General features: G+C 41.9%; 1 protein-coding gene across 8 annotated transcripts in view; it reads right to left on the minus strand.

Annotated features, from left to right (window-relative positions):
- Positions 1-7,078: 7,078 nt before the first annotated feature.
- Positions 7,079-19,102, minus strand: part of GIGYF2 (GRB10 interacting GYF protein 2) — a 150,000-nt gene continuing 137,976 nt past the window's right edge. For 6 of the 8 annotated variants that reach the window (XM_049614665.1, XM_049614666.1, XM_049614664.1 and 3 more), the window contains 2 exons: positions 16,815-16,962; positions 10,946-11,989 (listed from right to left, as the gene is read on the minus strand). In XM_049614665.1, coding sequence (XP_049470622.1) covers positions 11,922-11,989; positions 16,815-16,962 — 216 coding nt within the window. In that variant the 3' untranslated portion in view covers positions 10,946-11,921. The other 2 variants (XR_007454242.1, XM_049614667.1) reach the window with 2 other exon arrangements.

Genomic DNA, 19,102 nt, shown 5'->3' on the forward strand with positions numbered 1-19,102 from the left:
CTCTCTCTCTCTCAAACACTAACAAAACAGAACAAAAAAGACTTACAGTTGTTTTGCATGAAGTGCCTATTGAAGACAAGGCTCAAAAGACCAAGTTTAGATGCTACACTTGATGTTTATAATGGTGATGATGATCAACAGGAGAGTGAAATGAATTGGCTACTTTTTACTGTATTGTGTACTCACAGAAAACAACAAGTTCAGGCCTTAACTTTGAAAGCCAAGTCATGATCAGAGAACTAGAGCACTTCTATGGCAGTCTTAAAAAAATATCTCAATTCGTGGAGATACAGGGCATAACTGGCTACAAATCAGGCCCCAAATTTCACGAGTTGCAGAATTACAATCTAAAATTCACAGCCATGCCAGTTCTCTTAGGTGAAACCTATGCACTGATTGAAAAGGAGTGAGACCTTGAGATTTGAAATGGGGATATTTGGGTAGACTCAAACAAATCTGAGTCTCTTCCACTCACAAACCCTCAGGCCTCCCTTGCAGAAACAGCAGACTCCTTAGAGAAAATGGCTCATTCCAAATCTGGGAAAGGAAATGTAGGTGATGAGCCTAAAACATCTCATGCCAAAGAAAGTACTCAAAAAATGATGGGGATACAGCAAAGGGACCCAAAAGCCAACTTGGAAGGGCACCAAATGGACAATCTGCATGAAAAAATAGTATCAGATTATAATCTATAGTGTGTGCACATGCCGTGTGTATGTGTGTGTGTGTGTGTGTGTGTGTGCACGCAAAACTCTTCCTTTTGGCAGAGTGCTAATAAATATAAAAGTAAAGCTTGGGAAGTATTAATTGTTCATGTAAGAATCAATGGCTGGTAAAACTAGTCGATAAAAGTTTGAGAGGAAATGGGTATTTACAAAGTCTCAAAGTATCTCCCATTAAAAAAAAAAAAGTCCAGAACGCCTGGGTGGCACAGTTGGTTGGGCATCCGACTTCAGCTCAGGTCACAGTCTCATGGTTTGTGAGTTCAGGCCCCACGTCGGGCTCTTCACTGACAGGTCAGAGCCTGGAGCCTGCTTCAGATTCTGTGTCTCCCTCTCTCTCTGCTCCTCCCCCACCCCTCAAAAATAAATAAACATTAAAAAAAATCCTATGGTGGAGAAACCTCGCAGACACCACCTTAATCAAGTGATTAAAATTAAATCACCAGTAATGGCTGAAACCAACATCATGGTACTCATGATAGGATACATCGAGGACATAACATCAACTTCTGTATTATTCCTAACTGCACAATCTCAATCAAATCCTGAGAAAACACCAGACAAACACAAATTGAGGACATTCTACAAAACAATTGTACTGCACCTTTGTGTTAAGATATGAAAGACAAAGACAGACAGAGGAACCGTCACTCAAGAACATGACCACTAAACACAAAAGTGATCATGGATGGCATCCTGTACCTTTTTATTTTTTCTTTATAAAAGACATTAGCAGAACAATTGGAAAATATGATCTGGATATTAATAATATATCATTTATCTCCTAATTTTAATTAGACTGTGGTTACAAAAGAAAATGTCCTGGGGTGCCTGGGTGGCTCAGTTGGTTAAGCACTTGACTCTTGATTTAGGCTCAGGTCATAATCTCATGGGTTCATGAGATCAAGCCCCGCATCAGGCTCTGCGCTGACAGTGCAGGGCCTGCTTAGGATTCTTTCTCTCCCTCTGTCTCTGCCCCTCTGCTCATGTACATGCTCTAAAACTAAATAAGTAAACTTAAAAAAAAATTATTTAAAAAGAAAAAAAAAAAGTCCTTGTTTCAAGGAAGCATGCCCTGAAACGGGTAAGAGGTAAAGGGACATAACGCCTGCAGTTTACTTCCAAATGGTTCGTAAAATAAGTTACTGACAGTCATTATTGACTCTAGTTATCAAGAAAAACTGGTAAAGGAGATGTGATGTTAACAGTTGAGAGTGAAAGTCATGCTGGAGTTCTTTCTAGTGGTCTTGCAAGTTTATAAATCTGAAATTATTCAAAATAAAGTCCCCCTTCCCCCCCAAAGTCACTATTTATCAATGACAAATGCAATAATAGGACCTAGACAATGACCACTGAGGAATGTTAAAACTGCTACGTGAATGGTCAATATAATGGGTCAACTTGGCAGCAGTGGAACCAACTGAATTTCGACATGAGAAAAATGGAAAACCAGACACTGGTACCAGCCTATGTGACTGATAAGATGCCACCAACGTACACCCTGTCAACAACTCAGTATTCTGGGGGGGGGGACCTGAATGTAGTCAAGCCTCTCGATTGGACTACTAATTTACAGAAAATATGACAGATGAACAGATTGACACTATAAAGAGGCTCCTTAAAGAATCCAAAATATGAGATGTTCTATGGATAAATGATCCAGTTTCTTTAACTTTTTTTTTTTAATGAATAGATATAGGATATTTTTTTCGTTTCATTTTTTTCATTTCATTTATTCCAGTAAGTAGTCAGTAATAAGATGTTCTTTTTTTTTTTTTTTAATTTTTTTAACGTTTATTTATTTTTGAGACAGAGAGACAGAGCATGAACGGGGGAGGGTCAGAGAGAGAGGGAGACACAGAATCTGAAACAGGCTCCAGGCTCTGAGCTGTCAGCACAGAGCCCAACATGGGGCTTGAACTCACGGACCGCGAGATCATGACCTGAGCCTAAGTCGGACGCTTAACCGACTGAGCCACCCAGGCGCCCCAGTAATCAAGACATTCTTAAGTTTAAGATTAGTTCACAGTGCAAACCCCAAAACATAGATAAAAACAGCAGTTTTTATTCTGATTACAAGTACAACATTCTCTATAGATAATTTGAAAAATAAAAATCAACTGAAATCCTATCATCTCAAGATAACCTTTATTGGTATTCCTTTCCTGTTTTTTATTTTATACAGTTCCTTTTAACTTATGTAATTATATAATGTGTATATTTAAAATTGCTTATATATCTATTTTAACTTAAAATTGCCAATGACTATTCTACTGAAAAAAAAAATTCAATGAGTTAAAATGTGTATTATATTGAATACATAGTATCTTTTCCTGCTTTCTCATTTTATATTATATTGTCATCATTTAGGTAAATATTAAAATATTTTAATTTTTTAAAATTTTAGTTTACATCCAAATTAGTTAGTATATAGTACATCAATGACTTCGGGAGTAGATTCCTTAGTGCCCCTTACCCACTTAGCCCATCCCCCCTCCCGTACCCCCTCCTGTAACCCTCTGTGTTTTCCATATTTATGAGTCTCTTGTTTTGTCCCCTCCCTGTTTTTATATTTTTGTTTCCCTTATGTTTATCTGTTTTGTCTCTTAAAGTCCTCATATGAATGAAATCATATGATACTTGTCTTTCTCTAACTTTGCTTAGCATAATACCCTCTGGTACCATCCACATAGTTGCAAATGGCAAGATTTCATTCTTTTTGATTGCTGAGTAATACTCCATTGTGTATGTATGCATATGTGTGTGTGTGTATATATGTATATATGTATGTATATACACCACATCTTCTTTATCCGTTCATCCATCGATGGACATTTGGGCTCTTTCCATACTTTGGCTATTGTTGATAGTGCTGCTATAAGCACGGGGGTGCATGTGTCCCTTTGAAACAGCACAGCTGTATCCCTTGGATAAATGCCTAGTAGTGCAATTGCTGGGTCATAGGGTAGTTCTATTTTCAGTTTTCTGAGGAACCTCCATACTTTTTTCCACAGTGGCTGCACCAGCATGCATTCCCACCAACTTCTTATTTTCAGGAGGAACTGGATTGCAACCTCATTTTGATTTTGATTCAAACTTTTGTTAAAACACACCTTTAAGACAATCTGAGAAAATCACATATGGACTGGGTTTGGATATTTTATCAACATTGCTAACATGCTAATTGCATGTAGTCTGTTTTTTTTTTTTTAAGGCATCCTTATCTGTTACCGTGCACACTAAAATGTTTGAGTGACATGTCTAGAATTTGTCTTAAAATAGTCTAAGGAAAAAAACAGGTGAAATAATTAAAACAAAATTGGCAAAATATCAATTGTTGAAGCTGGGTTATGTTAGGTAGGAGTCTGTTACACTAGTTGCTATAACCGTGTCCCCCAAGATTCACATGCTGAAGCCCTAACCCTCTAGTGATGGTGCTTGGAAATGGGGCTTTTGGGGAGTGATTCGGGTTAGAGTAGGTCATGAGGGTGGGGCCCTGATAATGGAAAAGAAAGATGATTTTTAAAAGATCAAAAGATGATAAAGGGTTAGTATCCAAAATGCATAAAGAACTGATATGCAGAAGACACGAACAGACATTTCTCTAAAGATGACATCCAGATGGCCAACAGACACATGAAACGATGCTCAACATCACTCAGCATTAGGGAAATGAGAATCACCTCACACCTATCAGAATGGCTAAAATCAACAACACAAGAAACAGCAGGTGTTGGTGAGGATGTGGAGAAAACACTCATGCACGGTTGGTGGGATTGCAAACTGGTGCAGCCACTATGGCAAAGGGTATGGAGTTTCCTCAAAAAGTTAAAAATAGAACTATCCTATGATCCAGGAATTGCAGTACTGGGTATTTAGCCAAAGAACACAAAAGAACTAATTCAAAGGTATACATGAACCCCTATATTTACAGCAGCATTATCTAGCCAAATTATAAAAGCATCCCAAGTGTCCATCAACAAATGGATGGATAAAGGAGATACGCACACGCACACAACCTTCTTTATGCAAAAGAATGAAATCTTGCCATCTGCAATTACATGGATGGAGCTAGAGAGCATAACGCTAAGGGAAGTAAGTCAGAGAAAGACAAATACCATATGATTTCACTTAAATGTAGAATTTAAGAAACAAAACAAAAAAGAAACAGAACAAATGAGCCAAGAAAAAAAGAGAGACACAAACCAAGAAACAGACTCTTAACTAGAGAACTGATGGTCACCAGAAGGGAGATGGATAGGGGGGGATGAGTGAAGTAGGTGAAGGGAATTAAGAGCACGCTTACCAGGATGAGCACTGAGTAATGTATGGAATTGTTAAATCACTATATTGTCCACCTGAAATTAATACAACACTGCATGTTAGCTATACTGGAATTAGAGTAAAAATCTTAAAAAATTCTTCTTTATATACATGAAACATCTAAAGATGGATAAAAGAAAAAAAAGAGACAGGAAATGTCTCTGCCACCCAAGGACACAGCAAGAAGATGCCTGTCTGCAAACCAGGAAAAGGGCCCTCACTAGACACAGAATCTGCTGGCACTCAGATCGTGGGCCTTCCCAGACACTTCTAAGACACGAGTCTACTTCTATGTATGTTTGAAATTTCATTAAAAAGAAAACCTGAACTTGGGGGGGAAAGCTAATCAAAGACAAAAGTTGCAATGACCTCTGGACTATTAAGGACTCAAGCCCCTCAGGAATGAAGGTTCAGGTCACCCCACCAGCTGAGGGGCTGGTGGAGGGCAAAAGGAACATAGAACAGGTAGGAAGGAAAGAAGCTGTATAAATATCAGCCACCGTCTCATGAGCTGGTACAGAAACAAGAACTGTAGCAGCTATGCATATTTTATTCCTTACTTTTTGTAGGTGGGATTACCCTCTTCTCAAGATGGTTTACTTTTTTTTTTTTTTTTTTTTACAAGATCTTATTTTTAAGTAACCTCTACACCTAATGTGGGGCTTGAACTCACAACCCCAAGACCAAGAGTCATGTGCTCCACCAACTGAGCCAGTTAGGTGCCCCCTCCTAGCTTCTTTTACATATATGTTTGTAGATATAAGCCAATTTTTCTATTTTTCCATATTCTCTCTCACACGTGCGCACGCACACACACACACACACACACGATCCAGGTGAGATCGTAAGTGGAGAGGCATTAGTATCACCTACAAATGGACAGAATGACTGATGGGGTCACTGGATACTGTGTTAAGGGTTTCCCTACAAATTACCGGTTTTTCAGTAACCTTACCTTTTCCCATTTTTGCTACCAACCTTTTCAACTCCAGGTTGTTTTTTTTTCCTCATTTTTTTTGATTGAATAGTTAAGGTGGTTTCTATTTCATAATGGGACCCTAACCTGCTTAAGGCTTAATTTCATATTACTAAAGACAGAAAATCAGTTAAGTGTGCCCTATATGAGGCTTACCACACTTGCATTTCAACTTGGGTCTGCTTCAGGAAAACTGTAAAGGGTGCTTATCATGCTTCATCCAGGACCCACACTGAAACACAAGTGCTAAATCAGAAAATACCCTGGGTCAGCAGTATGCTGCAAGGCAAGCATGTACAGATGTACACACAGATCATACATACTCCAGAGATTGGAGATGAGTGAAACCTCAGCTAAGCAATGGTCTCCAAACTTCCCATTCAGAACTTAAAAACAGGGGTGCCTGTGTGGCTCAGTCAGTTAAGCATCCAATTTCGGCTCAGGTCATAATCTCGCAGTTCATGATTTCGAGCCCCGCGTCGGGCTCTGTGTTGACAGCCCAGAGCATGGATCGTGCTTCAAGTTCTGTGTCTCCCTCTCTCTCTTCCCCTCCTCTGCTCACACTCTGTCTCTCTCTTAAAAATAAATAAATACTCAAAAAAAAAAAAAAAAAAAAAAAGGAAGGAAGAAGAACTTAAAAAAATAATTTCCAATGCTGGGTCCCACTCCAAACTAGAAACTCTGGGTTCATGGAACTCAAGGACCGATTTTTGCTTCCAAGTTCCACAGATAACCTGGTGCCAGCTAATATACAGCCCCCTAGAATCCATGACACATTGCCTCCTTGAAGGCTTCTTTGCACTAATTTTACGATATCCAAAAAAAGTGGATATCCCATGCCCCCTACTTGATATGCTTTACTGAACCTACATGAGCCCACAAACTCCCTTCTCCCTTGCAAAATGGCCCACAAATGGTAGTCATCCAGCATTTATGCACTGGGCACCGTAATACGCTCTTGCGTTGTAACTTATTAGTCCCAACTACTTGATAGTTCCCATTTCACGGATAGTGGGGGGGAAAAAACCTTGCCCAAAGTAGGTGGTGGTAGGACCAACATTCAAATCTGACAGCTCGACTCTAGGACCTCCATTCTTGAAACTACTTGCAGGTTCATTCCACAGAGTACCTTTAAAAAAACCCACCCAAAACGCAGACTCTGGGTAGGACTGGGAGATTCTGGACACAACAAGGCTGGGCCTTTGGAAACTGCTCTGGGTTCCCAGCTCTGCACAAGAATGGAAACCAGAGCCTGTTCTGAGCCCGCTCAGAACTGAGCCATCTCAGTTACTAAGATTCCTTTCCCATGGTCTATGTGCACCAACTACCCCAAACTTGTGCAACTTCAAAAGAGAACACTAGAGAATATTACTGTCAGAGACTGCTAACCGCCAATGCAATATCCAGTCTCCCCAGGGCTTAGAAACGGAACTCCAGTGCCACTTCGGGCGGCAGCACACTCAACTAAAAGCCCCAAATTTCCAGCCTTTCTTGCAACTAACTTTAGTCATGTGTTTACATTCCTGACAGGTTAAGATTTTAAAAAAGCTCCTTATTGGGGGCTAGAAGCAGGGAGGTGTGCTTCTTTTGCTTCAACTCACTCCTTTCCTCCTGCCTGGAATATGGGCTTGATGACTGGTGCTCTAGCAGTCACCTTGGACCACGAGTGACTGTTGAGTATGTAAGCCACAATCAGGATGGTGAAACAAAAGAACCCAGGTCCCTGAGCAACATGCCAGCCTTGGATTGATGACCTCCAGATTTCACTTGAGAAACCATCTTGTTTCACTTTGCTTTTTCTCTCCTCTTATATGCAACCAAACTTCATACTCACCCACTGACAATTTTCAGGACTGCTTCTCCGAGAAACTCAAAAGAAAAAGTAACTTTCGGTCAAGGAATGCTATTCTACCACCGTACTCAAGTGAACAATCTTTGAGAAATGATGGCTCTGCTTAATACCCCCTGAACTGAACTCAGTGTTGGTGCTATTTTGAGTCTTGTCCTCACGAGGTCATCACTTTGCCAGCAATGACAGGGGGGCAGTGATAGATTTTAGGCCGCAGAGGAGTAATGAAGGAAAGAGCCCACTTCTCTTCCCTTGCTTCCAGCAGCTATGTGCTGTTCCTCCCATACAGTGAACCATAGCTATGCTGTTTTAGTTGCAAAACATTCCCACTGATGAATCCCTGGAGGGAAACTCTCCTCCAGGAGAGTTCATCATTCCCAGGACATCCGGTGACACCCTTCAAATAAACCCCACACATGTGGCTGCTTCAAGGTCCCAGTCTCCCTACGATCTCAGCAGGCACTGCAGTTTCCTCACCAGGAACTGCCTGCACTCAAGCAGGGCCAAATCCATCTCCAGAGCTGGGCTATTTCTTTTCGCTCCAAGAAACCCATCAACTGGGAGGCCAACTTCCATCTGGAATGTGCTCTTGGTCGAAAGTTACAGCCTATTTGGAATGTGCACGCCTGAGGCTCTTGTGAGGGAATTCTACTTTCCACACTGGAAGCACAAGAGAGAAATGGGTTCATTCCACAGCAGCATTTCTGTCATACAGACTTTTTTATTTTTATTAGTAACACAGAGAGGGCATTTTGTATAAACTTCAATTTCTTAATCTGATCAGTTTAAAGAAAGTGTATAAAAGGACACACACACCACTATGTTACATATTTATACAATTTGCCTAAAAGAAAGGTAACGGAGATAAAGCCAGTACTGCTATTACCTATCCTAAAATTAAAAAGTAATCCCCCAACTTAGAGCTAATGAAGAGTTCAAATTCCTTGATGTAGAAGCAGAACTCATCTTATGCCGAAAACTCTCCCAAATGGCAACGTCTCCCACCCCACGTGCTCTCCTACGATGTGACCTTACCACATCGCCCAACAAGGATGGGGAGAGTCCCGTGTTCCCAGCCCGCTGAATCTGGATGGGTGTGCACGGGCTTTGCCAGAATAAAAGCACCACAGGAGCGACATTACGGAACTTCTGAGTTTAGGTTAGAAAAGGTGATGCAGCCCCTGCTTGGTTCTCCTCGGGGTGGGTGGGAGCCAGGTGCCACCTAAGCCCGCCCACCCACCCTGAGGATACCGTGACAAGGAATACATGGTTCCTCCAGCCATGAACCCAGCTGAGCTCCCAGCCAACAACCAGAAGCAACTGCCAGCCACACTGAGTGATCCGTCTTGGCCTGCCAACCTAATCGAAGCTCCCGAAGATTGTCCCGGCTGACATCTTACCGCGATCAGAGGAGACCCCATGCGAGAACTGCCCAGCTAAGCCCTTCCCCCAAATTGTGACTCTTAAAATTGCCAACAAAATGAGGGGGTTGTTGTAAATAAGTCTGAGGTAAGTTGTTATGCAGCAACAGTAACGAGAACACCAACTATCTGGGGGGAAAGTCTCCATAATAAAACTGTCTTGTCTGGGTATGTTTTTCAAACATCCAAATTAAAATAAGTAAAAGCAAACCACGCACAAAACAAATACTTTAAAACTCAGAAAGAGTTACGTTAGTTTGCAAATAAGTTTACAGGAAGGGATATAATGTGGTGGTTGGAAGGGAGTGAACAGATGAGAATGTGAAAAGGAGCAGGACTGAAACAGAAGAACATTTCTGGGGAAGAGTGGCTTGTTTCCACTAAGTGGGAAATTCCTCAAGTAGAAGCAAGGTTCTTGGTTAAATGGAATGTTCCATGATGAAAATGACTTTGCTCCCCCAAATGTACCTACCCCACCCCAAATGTTTGTGTTCTATTTATTTTTATTTTCTCTGAACAAGCACACGGTGGAGTCTAGTTTGGAAGGTGTGGGCAGGCTCTGGAAGGCACATTCAGGGGTGTGTGTCTGTGGTGTGAGGGCAGGAGACGACCCACAAGTCAGCAGAAAGGGACAGTGAAAGGGAGTAAAGACATTTGGTCAAACTTACCCGTGTTTATCGTGACCTCTACGTTCGCAAATACAGAACCAGCCAGTGTTCCATAACCTGGCAGGAAAAGTCACGGCTGCTTCGGTGTCTCGGGTGCTCACGCGCCTGGAGCTTCTCCACGGTGCCAAGAAAACAGTTTAGCGCAAAACTGAGCCTTGACAAAGGTGAGTACACGAGGTGTGCTCAGACAGAATACCACCACGTTTTATTTAAGTTCTTTTTTATTTTCCTCCACACTGGCAAAAGTTCCGAGGGAGCTTAAAGTTTTGTAAACATTTTAACTATCCCTCTTCCCCACCCCCCACTTTTGAATTTACAAAGCAAAGGAGAGCAGGAGTCCCAAGTTTCAATGGTTCCCCATCTCCTCATGCTATTTGATCCAAAAACTATATACAAGTTTGTAGCAGTCTCTGTATAGTTATTGTACATGTTTGGGAGGGAGGGAGGAAGGCAAGAAGGGATAGGGAGAATGGTGACCCAAAAGAATAAAAATAGAAACCAAATATAATCAGCCAAAACCAAACTGCTCTCAGAGCAACTCCAGCCTTCTTCAGGCAATGATGACAGAAAGAAAAGGTGCTCGACTAGGAGCCACCGAACCACAGCACTTCTCACACAGGGACGGACGGTCCAATGGCTCCAGACCAAAGTGTGATTGGCAATTCCAGGTGATGTTCTGTGGGGGGCTGAGGGAGGCAGGAAGAGTACTTGTTTATAAATAGGGCTTGAATACGTCTGTAACTGAAGTGAAGGGGTATTAGGAGGCCATGATCAGAAGCCAAAGCCAGGCTTCTCTCCCCCATTCTCTCCCATCCCCTCCACCCCACTGCATTCTCCTGTGTAGTGGTTTCCATGGATGAAGGTCTTAAAGATGGTCAGGTTTTGTATGTTTTCTTTTCGGAAAAGGCAAGCAACGTGCCATTCCAGAATCTTTAAACAGAACCTTTTGGGGCCACAGCAAGACACACACGCAATGCTCTGAGGAACCAGATGAAATTCCGGGCTTTTATCAGAAGCAAAAGTTTATCCCTATCCAAAATGAAATTATACAAATTCATACATATGGTAAAGATCCTAGCTGCCTCTTAAACGAGACAAATTTTCAGCAGAAAGGCCCAAAACAAACTGGTCCTAGTCCTCTGAAGTAAAAATATTTATGGGAAAAAATCAGTTTTTGTAAGAAAGGAAAAATTAAGAATAAGTTCTTCTCCCAGGCCATAGAGTTTCCTTTGTCCAATCAGGTTGGAGTATGCCAAGGGAGAAGTCAGCTTGCTTGGAAGTCACTACCTAATGAAGAAAAACATGAATCCTTTCTCCGAAAGGATGCTCAGAAAGAACAGGCGAGGGGTGTGCAACATCAAACCAATCCAATCTAAACTCCACCCCACTCAGGGCCTCTTTGATGCAATCCCAGAGTTAACAGTGGCAATGCAACCTTCAGACTGGGGGTGCTCTGACTGTCTTGTTGGACACTCAAGTCACAGTTCATGGCATTGTGTGGCTGGTCAATGTCTGTTACCATTAACTCTCTTCACGATTGCACCAGTTAGACCCCTTGCTCTTACGGGGAGTTAAAAAGAAGAAAAAGAAAATAGGAGGGAAAAAAGTGACATAAGAAAGTAAATAGCTATTGGCAGATCCCAACACACTTTCTGGGACACAGTAGATGAAATCACGGCACAGTAAACAGGTGCTGCCCAAAATCAGCCTTGTTGGGGAGGAATCCCCACTGCCACCCCCAAGACACAGGGTCCAGTCCACTTATCTAGTCTGAGATGCTCACCAACAAAAACAATTTAAAGAATCTTGGACACAAAGGGCTAGAAGAAAAAGCCTGAGATGATCGGTTCTGTGACTTGTTGCAGAGTGATAAAGAGTAAATGGTGAGTAACTGTTGTGTCCAAAGGTGGAGAATCCATGGTCAGCAGAGAGGAGAAGGAAGGCCAGTCCACTGGCAGGTGCTCAGTAGTCATCCAAAGTCTCGATTTCACCCATATTGAGTCGCTCTGATGAAGCATTGACTGAAAACCCTGCCGGAAAAAATTGGCAATGAGTGACCACACCCGAACAACCATGGGGCTTGAATTCCCATCAGTGGGCTGGAAGAGAAGTCTCTCGTGTTTTAGCTTGCCATAGGGATACTAAAGAAAGGAAGGAGAAAGAAGAATGAAGGTCGGAGAGTGGTACTCTGCCCTTGCAGTGAGAGATTCTTTATTTTTATTTACTCCTCAGGGTTCTGGTATAATTTAATTAGGGAGGGAAAAAATGAATTACGAACTAGTGCCTTAGCGATTCCTGAGAACAATCTGGCTGTAAGCATGTGTTAAGGCCAAGTCAGGGGGGCTGGCGGGGAAAGTTCATTCAGGATGGGCACTTTAATAGAGATGTGGGCAGAGGGGAGAGAGAGAATAACATATGCCAAATACTTTGTAACTACCTGACCAGAAGACTGTGAATTCTAAGTGGGATAGATATTACTTCAGTCCCACTGGCTATTGGGAATACTTTTTCCCCCTCAATGGGTCAAAAACTTTTTCAAAGTTTTGGCCAAGAGCTTTTGCCATTCGAGGATAGGAGGCTTCAGGCAAGATCCACTACATGATCCTGTGAGCCCTGAGAGTAGAGAGCACAAAAAGATGACAGTGCTTGCAAAGGAAGGGATTTCAGTTAGCCATATGGATTAACCAAAATGCAATCTGGTTTAGAGAAAGTAATATTAGTACCACCATCGAAGGCAACGATCAGTACTCACAAACACTACCAACGTTTGAAAACCTAATCCCTTCAGCCACACATATGTAATTTTTCTATAAACTTCATAACCAGAGATAGACAAAGTATTATTAACAGGGCTTCTTTGGAACAAGGGACTCCCAAAAAGCTTTCAGTTCATCTACCCTAAATGAAATCTGTTCAATCTGTTTCAGCTCTTATTTGAGTATCAAAAAGTAAACTCTCCTATGTGAAAGCAGTTAGTTGTTAACATTACTTGAGTGTTCTGCCCCCTTTTTTCTTTAATGTTCAAGTTTTCAAACAAAGACACATTTTATTTATTTTTTTAATGTTTGTTTGTTTATGACAGAGAGAGACAGAACCCGAGTGGGGGAGGGAGCGGGAGACAGAGAGAGCGGGAGACACAGGATCCGAAGCAGGCTCCAGCCTCTGAGCTGTCAGCACAGAGCCTGATGCGGGGCTCCGACCCACGAACCGCAAGATCACGACCTGAGCTGAAGTCCGACGCTTAACCAACTGCACCATAACAGTGCCCCAAACAAAGACACATTTTAAATGTATGGATAATAGGGGCACCAGGGTAGCACTGTCACGTAAGCGTCCGACTTTGGATCAGGTCATGATCTCACGGTTCATAGGTCTGAGCCCCACATCAGGCTCTGTGCTGACAGTGTAGAGCCTGCTTGGGATATTCTCTGTCTCTGTCTGTCTCTGTCTCTGTCTCTCTCTGCCCTTCCCCCACTCACACTCTCTCTCTCTCTCAAAATAAATTAACTTTTAAAAAAAATAATAAAAAAGGCTCACATAATAAAAATAGCTTAATTACACTATATTCTTGACTCAAAATATCAAGATTTGATATTCCTCAAGAGGAAGAGACAGAGAGGGAGAGCAAGAGGGAGAGTGAGCGAGGAAGCTGTGGTACAAGCTGCTTACAAGGCCTAAGACTACAAGGGGTTAGGGCTCCAAACCCCAACCGTAGTTCTACCCATCAACTGTGTTCCCACAGCCCACAAGACTTTTGTCTTGAAAATAACAAAAGGCTTAGTGTCCCTATTTGAAAGTAACAGTTTAATTAGGTAACTATAAAAACTTAAAGACCAGACAGCTTATGAAATGAGCTATGACTCTATTCTGAAGCAGGTTTTTGACTTCACATGTATCTCAAGAACAGATGAACCGTGATAAAAACAATGAGCTACATGCGATAAAAGTGGAAACGTAATAAAAACACAAACTAAATTAATTTTAATCATGTGAAGACGGAAAAAAAGTGGGCCAAAAAAAAGTTCCTTACTTATTAATCGACAATATGTCAATTACTGGGCTAAGTTTTTAGCAGACATGGTTTCATTTACTGGTCACAAAACCCAGCACAATGGGCAATACAAAGGAGGATGTAAGCCCACTATGCCTAGTTCTAAAGACTACACTCTGTTAGGATCAGAACAAATGACTACCTCTCACTCGCATGACTTCTTTAAGGTCTGAGAGATCTTTTTTTTTTTTTTTTTTTTTAATGTTTATTTTTGAGAGAGAGAGTGTGTGTGAGAGCAGGAAAGGGACAGAGAGGGAGGGAGACAGAGGATCCGAAGCAGGCTCTATACTGACAGCAGAGAGCCCGATGTGGGGCTCAAACTCACAAATGCTGAAATCATGACCTGAGCAGAAGTCGGATGCATAACCTACTGAGCCACCCAGGCATCCCTGAGCGACTGTTCTTATAAGGGAAGTATGACTGGGGGGAAATGCCGTTGTGTGTGAAACTTATCATATCCAAATAATGGATACTGGTTCACAAGGGCACCCTTCTATTTTAGAAGCAAAGTTCTCTTTTGATCAGTGACTACTTTCTCAATGGATAATTCTGGACCAAATTAGAACCTGTCTATTCTGTGCATGGGTTACTGTGACTGATGGACATTTATTAATCTTTCTCAATCTGTAAACCAATTAAGACATGTATCAATTAAAATAGTAATAAATAGAAATGAGAAGGTAAGGGACAGAAATTAGTAATTATCAGAAGCATTTTCAGAGAGAAATTTAAATGAGCAGAAATTTTCATTAAAAGGTACAAGCCCACACAAATGAGTCTTCTCAATACTCTGTTGAACGTTTTATTTCCTTTATATATATTTTTTCTTCCCCTTCAAGATAAATCGATTCCTTAAACTCTATTCCTAAAATAATCTCTCATTCTCCTGAAGGGAGTTTTAAGTCCCTTTTTTCTGGGGTCTGTAAGAGGGATGGGGTCAGACTGAATATTTAATTCAAAGAGCTTTACCTCCTTTTCAGAAGAACCTTTTCTCTGACAGCCTACCCTTCGAGAGCCACAGCTAAAGAGCAATAAATAAGGTGTCCTTAGGTAGAGCCCACATCCAGAATTTCAGGAACACTTTTAAATCTATATTCACCCACTTCTGTCAAAACTGGATGAGATGTGAGACTGTTCCATCCATTCTTTTTTTTTTTTTTATTTTTTTAATTTTTTTTATTTTTGGGACAGAGAGAGACAGAGCATGAACGGGGGAGGGTCAGAGAGAGAGGGAGACACAGAATCGGAAACAGGCTCCAGGCTCCGAGCCATCAGCCCAGAGCCTGACGCGGGGCTCGAACTCACGGACCGCGAGATCGTGACCTGGCTGAAGTCGGACGCTTAACCGACTGCGCCACCCAGGCGCCCCTGTTCCATCCATTCTTAACATAAATTTCTGAGACAGGCAGAAGAAAACAGCGTTTCACCAGACCTCTCTGTTTCCAAGCCAGCTTTCAGGCCTCAGTTCCAAAGGACAATCCACAAAGGTAGGTTTTTATTACTGACATTTTGTTTTTCTCCAGGGCAGGAAACTGCTCAGGGAAGGCAGGGACCCTGAGGGCAGAGGAGGATGGCAATCCACCGCTCACTGTGTTTGCGGCTCACAGGGGCATCACCACCTGATGTCACCCTGGACCCGCCCAACACACTTCAACAACCACATCCTTACTCCATAAGCCTGCTCCATTTTCCAGGGCTCATCCTTTCAGCAAATGGCAACACTACCCATCCTGCTGCCCAAACCCTTCCATTCCCCTTGTCCAGCCAATTCTGTCCCCTAAGTTTCTGAAATCCATCGAACTCCTCTCCATCTACTGCCAAGACCCTATTCCAGGCCACCAGGACCTTTCACCTGGTCTATAGTGCAGCCTAATTAGTCTGTCTCCTGCCTGGGCCAACATCCCAACCTGCTATCTTTGCCAATATAATCATTCTATTCCAGAAAGCATGGTTTTTAATAGCCTATTTTACATTCATTAAAAAAAAAAGAGAGAGAGAATCATCTTAATTTCATCATAGCCTGTGAGGGTGTTAGGCCTATTTAAGAAACACAAGGGGCCTGCATCAACTTTGTCTAGATGGTTTATTATTCCAGAAACACTAATGCCTGTCCTTCCTGCCAGTCTTTCAAAGCCCCAGTTCTGGTGTCACCATTCCCATGAAGCTGTCCTAGCAAGAAGATTCTGGTTCTCAATGCTAGACAAGAATAGTTGTGGCCAACGGAAGAGTGGGAAGGAAACAGGCCTCCTGTGAAATCCCAGCCCTACTGCTGAACAGCTATGTGACTTTAGAAAATGTTCTAAATCCTCTGGGCCTTGATTTACTCACCGGTAAACTGGAAACATGACCTGGGAAGGCAGAATGACTCTGAAAATTGGATATACATACATACATAATGGATATTGACAAATACTAGTTGTTTGAATACCTGATTGGATTTATGGTCAGCTTCTTACAAATCAGCATTTAAATTTTTACAACTTTTACTTTTCTCCATTAGCATTATCTTCCAACTAAATTAAAAGGTCTTTTAGGAAAATTCATATTAAATATGAAATTTAAGGCTTCAAAGTTTACAGCACCAGACAATGTAAGTAAATACTTTTCATATTCCCTAGAGCACGCAAGGCGTAGCTCTTACACTGATGTGCCGAGTAAATATTACTTAATTTAAGCTGGTTTAAAAAATTAATTTTATATAAGAAATATTTCCCTTTATGAAAAACATTCCATCATGGGACTCAATGATACTGCTATAACCTGCACACCCCAACACCCAGCTGAGACTTTAGGCCTTTGCTCACCTAATAAACTGGGATCTGCTCGGACCATCTTCTGCTTTTTCTTCTTCTTGCCACTTTGTACGGCCTCAAAATTGGATTGTTGGTTGTTGCTTTGATTGGTCTGAAATACTGAATGGAGTGCACTGTGATTCATTCCCCACACAGAGTCCTGTGAAACAAGATGTCACGACTGAGGTTACACAGTGGACACAAGTGTGGTCCCCTCTAAGAAAATGGTTGATTTGCCCTTACCTTATCAGGTACGAGACTAAAAACAGAAAGCCTATCATGGATTCTGGTAATAGGGAAACCAAGAGGAATTCACTGGGCCACTCTTTCCCTTCACTTAGATTCAGACATCCCAAAAGGCCTGTCCTGGTAACTCCGGGTATCCACCCCACCGTGGCAACACGTCCGTCAAAACGTCTCTGGTATACGAGGAGTCTGTACCATCCACCAGGAAACCAAATACACGGCAAATAATCAAACAGACTTCTGTACTCCAGCAATTTACAGCACAGTATAAGGTCCCTTTGTCTCTGAGCCCCAGGACAGCGAGGACAGGCTGCAGGCTAGCTGGCAGCATGTTACCAAACAAAATTAGTATCATGTATTTTATTCCCATTGGCAATCCTAGAAGAGATCTGGTCCCCAAATGTTATCCATACACTTTCTACCAACTAGTTAAACTGCGAAACAGTCTATAAGCCATTCACACTTCCCTGTTGCTCTTACTAGAGCAATTCCATTTTAAACTGGGATCTGATTCAATGAGCTAGTGGAAGGCACAGGTGGTGGCAGTGGCAGGGGAAGAGTGGAGAGAGTGCGGTGAAAGGACAAGCCCGGCTATGTGCACATGTGCACGCACAAGGGGCCTCCACCTTCCAATTTAGGCACATGGCGACGCCATCTCACAAATGCAAAGAGCGGTCTGTATTGCTACACAACATCGTCCCTTCTGATTCCTCATTTTCCCTTGTGCTGTTCATGTTTATACCTCTCACTTTCCTTCACTTGATCCCCGTTAGCCCATCTACCCAAATGGATTGTAAACGCCTTGTACTTCACTGTTATCTTTTATACAGTGAATATATGTAATGACTGATACGAAATGACCGATAACAAACATAATCTCTAACACAATTACAGGACTAAAGAACACGAATATTCTTAAGCTCTCCACGAGCCTTGCCAGCTCATCTTTCATAAAACTTGTATAACTGATCCTCATTATTCACAGATTCCAGATTTGCAAATTCACTCACTGGCTATAGTTTATTTGTAACCCCAAAATCAAAACTTGCAATGCTTTTATGGTTATTCTGAATATGCAAATGTACAGAGCAGTGAAAACTCTGCCTTGCCTGAGGAACACATTTCCAGCTGAGGTGGAACAGGGCAGTAAGCTGCCTTCTTGTCTTAGCTCCCATACTGTGAACAAGTATCTTTTTCAGCCTATTTAGTGTCATGATTTTCACATTTTTATGCTTGTTGGTGCTTTATGCTGTCACTGTTTGCAATGACCCCACGTTTAAGGTGCTGTCTGGTGTTCCTCAGTGCAAGAAGGCTGTGCCACACCTTATGGAGAAAATACACTTGTTAGATAAGCGTTATTCAGGCATGAGCTCTTATGCTGCTGGCCATGAGTGCAATGTTAAGGAATTAACAATATATTAAATAAGGCATCTTTAAACAGAAACACGCATAAAACAAGGTTACATATTGATCGGCTGACAAAAATGTTGTGACCAGAGGTTCACAGAAACCTAACTGGGTGTTTCCCCTGGAGCAACAGGTTCACTCTCCGCTAATTCAGTGTGAGTGGCGATCTACAAAACAGAACTACCACGAATAATGAGAACTGACTGTACTTTTACATCCCCATCAACAACACACGAACGCCTGACATGCTACAGTAGTGTCAATATTGGGTCCAGTGGATCCTGCGCACTGGAGATTTAACATTTGTAGGTGTTAACTATTCAAAAAATTTATGGGTCTATGACAAATTGGAATCTGCAATTTGAGGAAGATGTACGCACCACGGAGAATGGAATCGAGAACGATTATATGTGCTATTTGGGAAATTTGCAAAAAGTCTCTGGATATGTAATTTGAAATTATCAAGTCTACCACATTTCTTCTTAAGTGTATTTATTTAATCGAGAGACAGAGACAGAGACAGAGACAGAGACAGAGAGAGAGAGAGAGAGAGAGAAAGAAAGAGAAAGGGAATGAACAGGGGTGGGGCAGAGAGAGAAAGAATCCCAAGTAGGCTCTGTGCTGCCAGGGAGGAGCCCAACGTGGGG

Source organism: Panthera uncia (assembly GCF_023721935.1).
Source record: "Panthera uncia isolate 11264 chromosome C1 unlocalized genomic scaffold, Puncia_PCG_1.0 HiC_scaffold_3, whole genome shotgun sequence".
In the NCBI taxonomy this organism is placed as follows: Eukaryota; Metazoa; Chordata; class Mammalia; order Carnivora; family Felidae; genus Panthera; species Panthera uncia.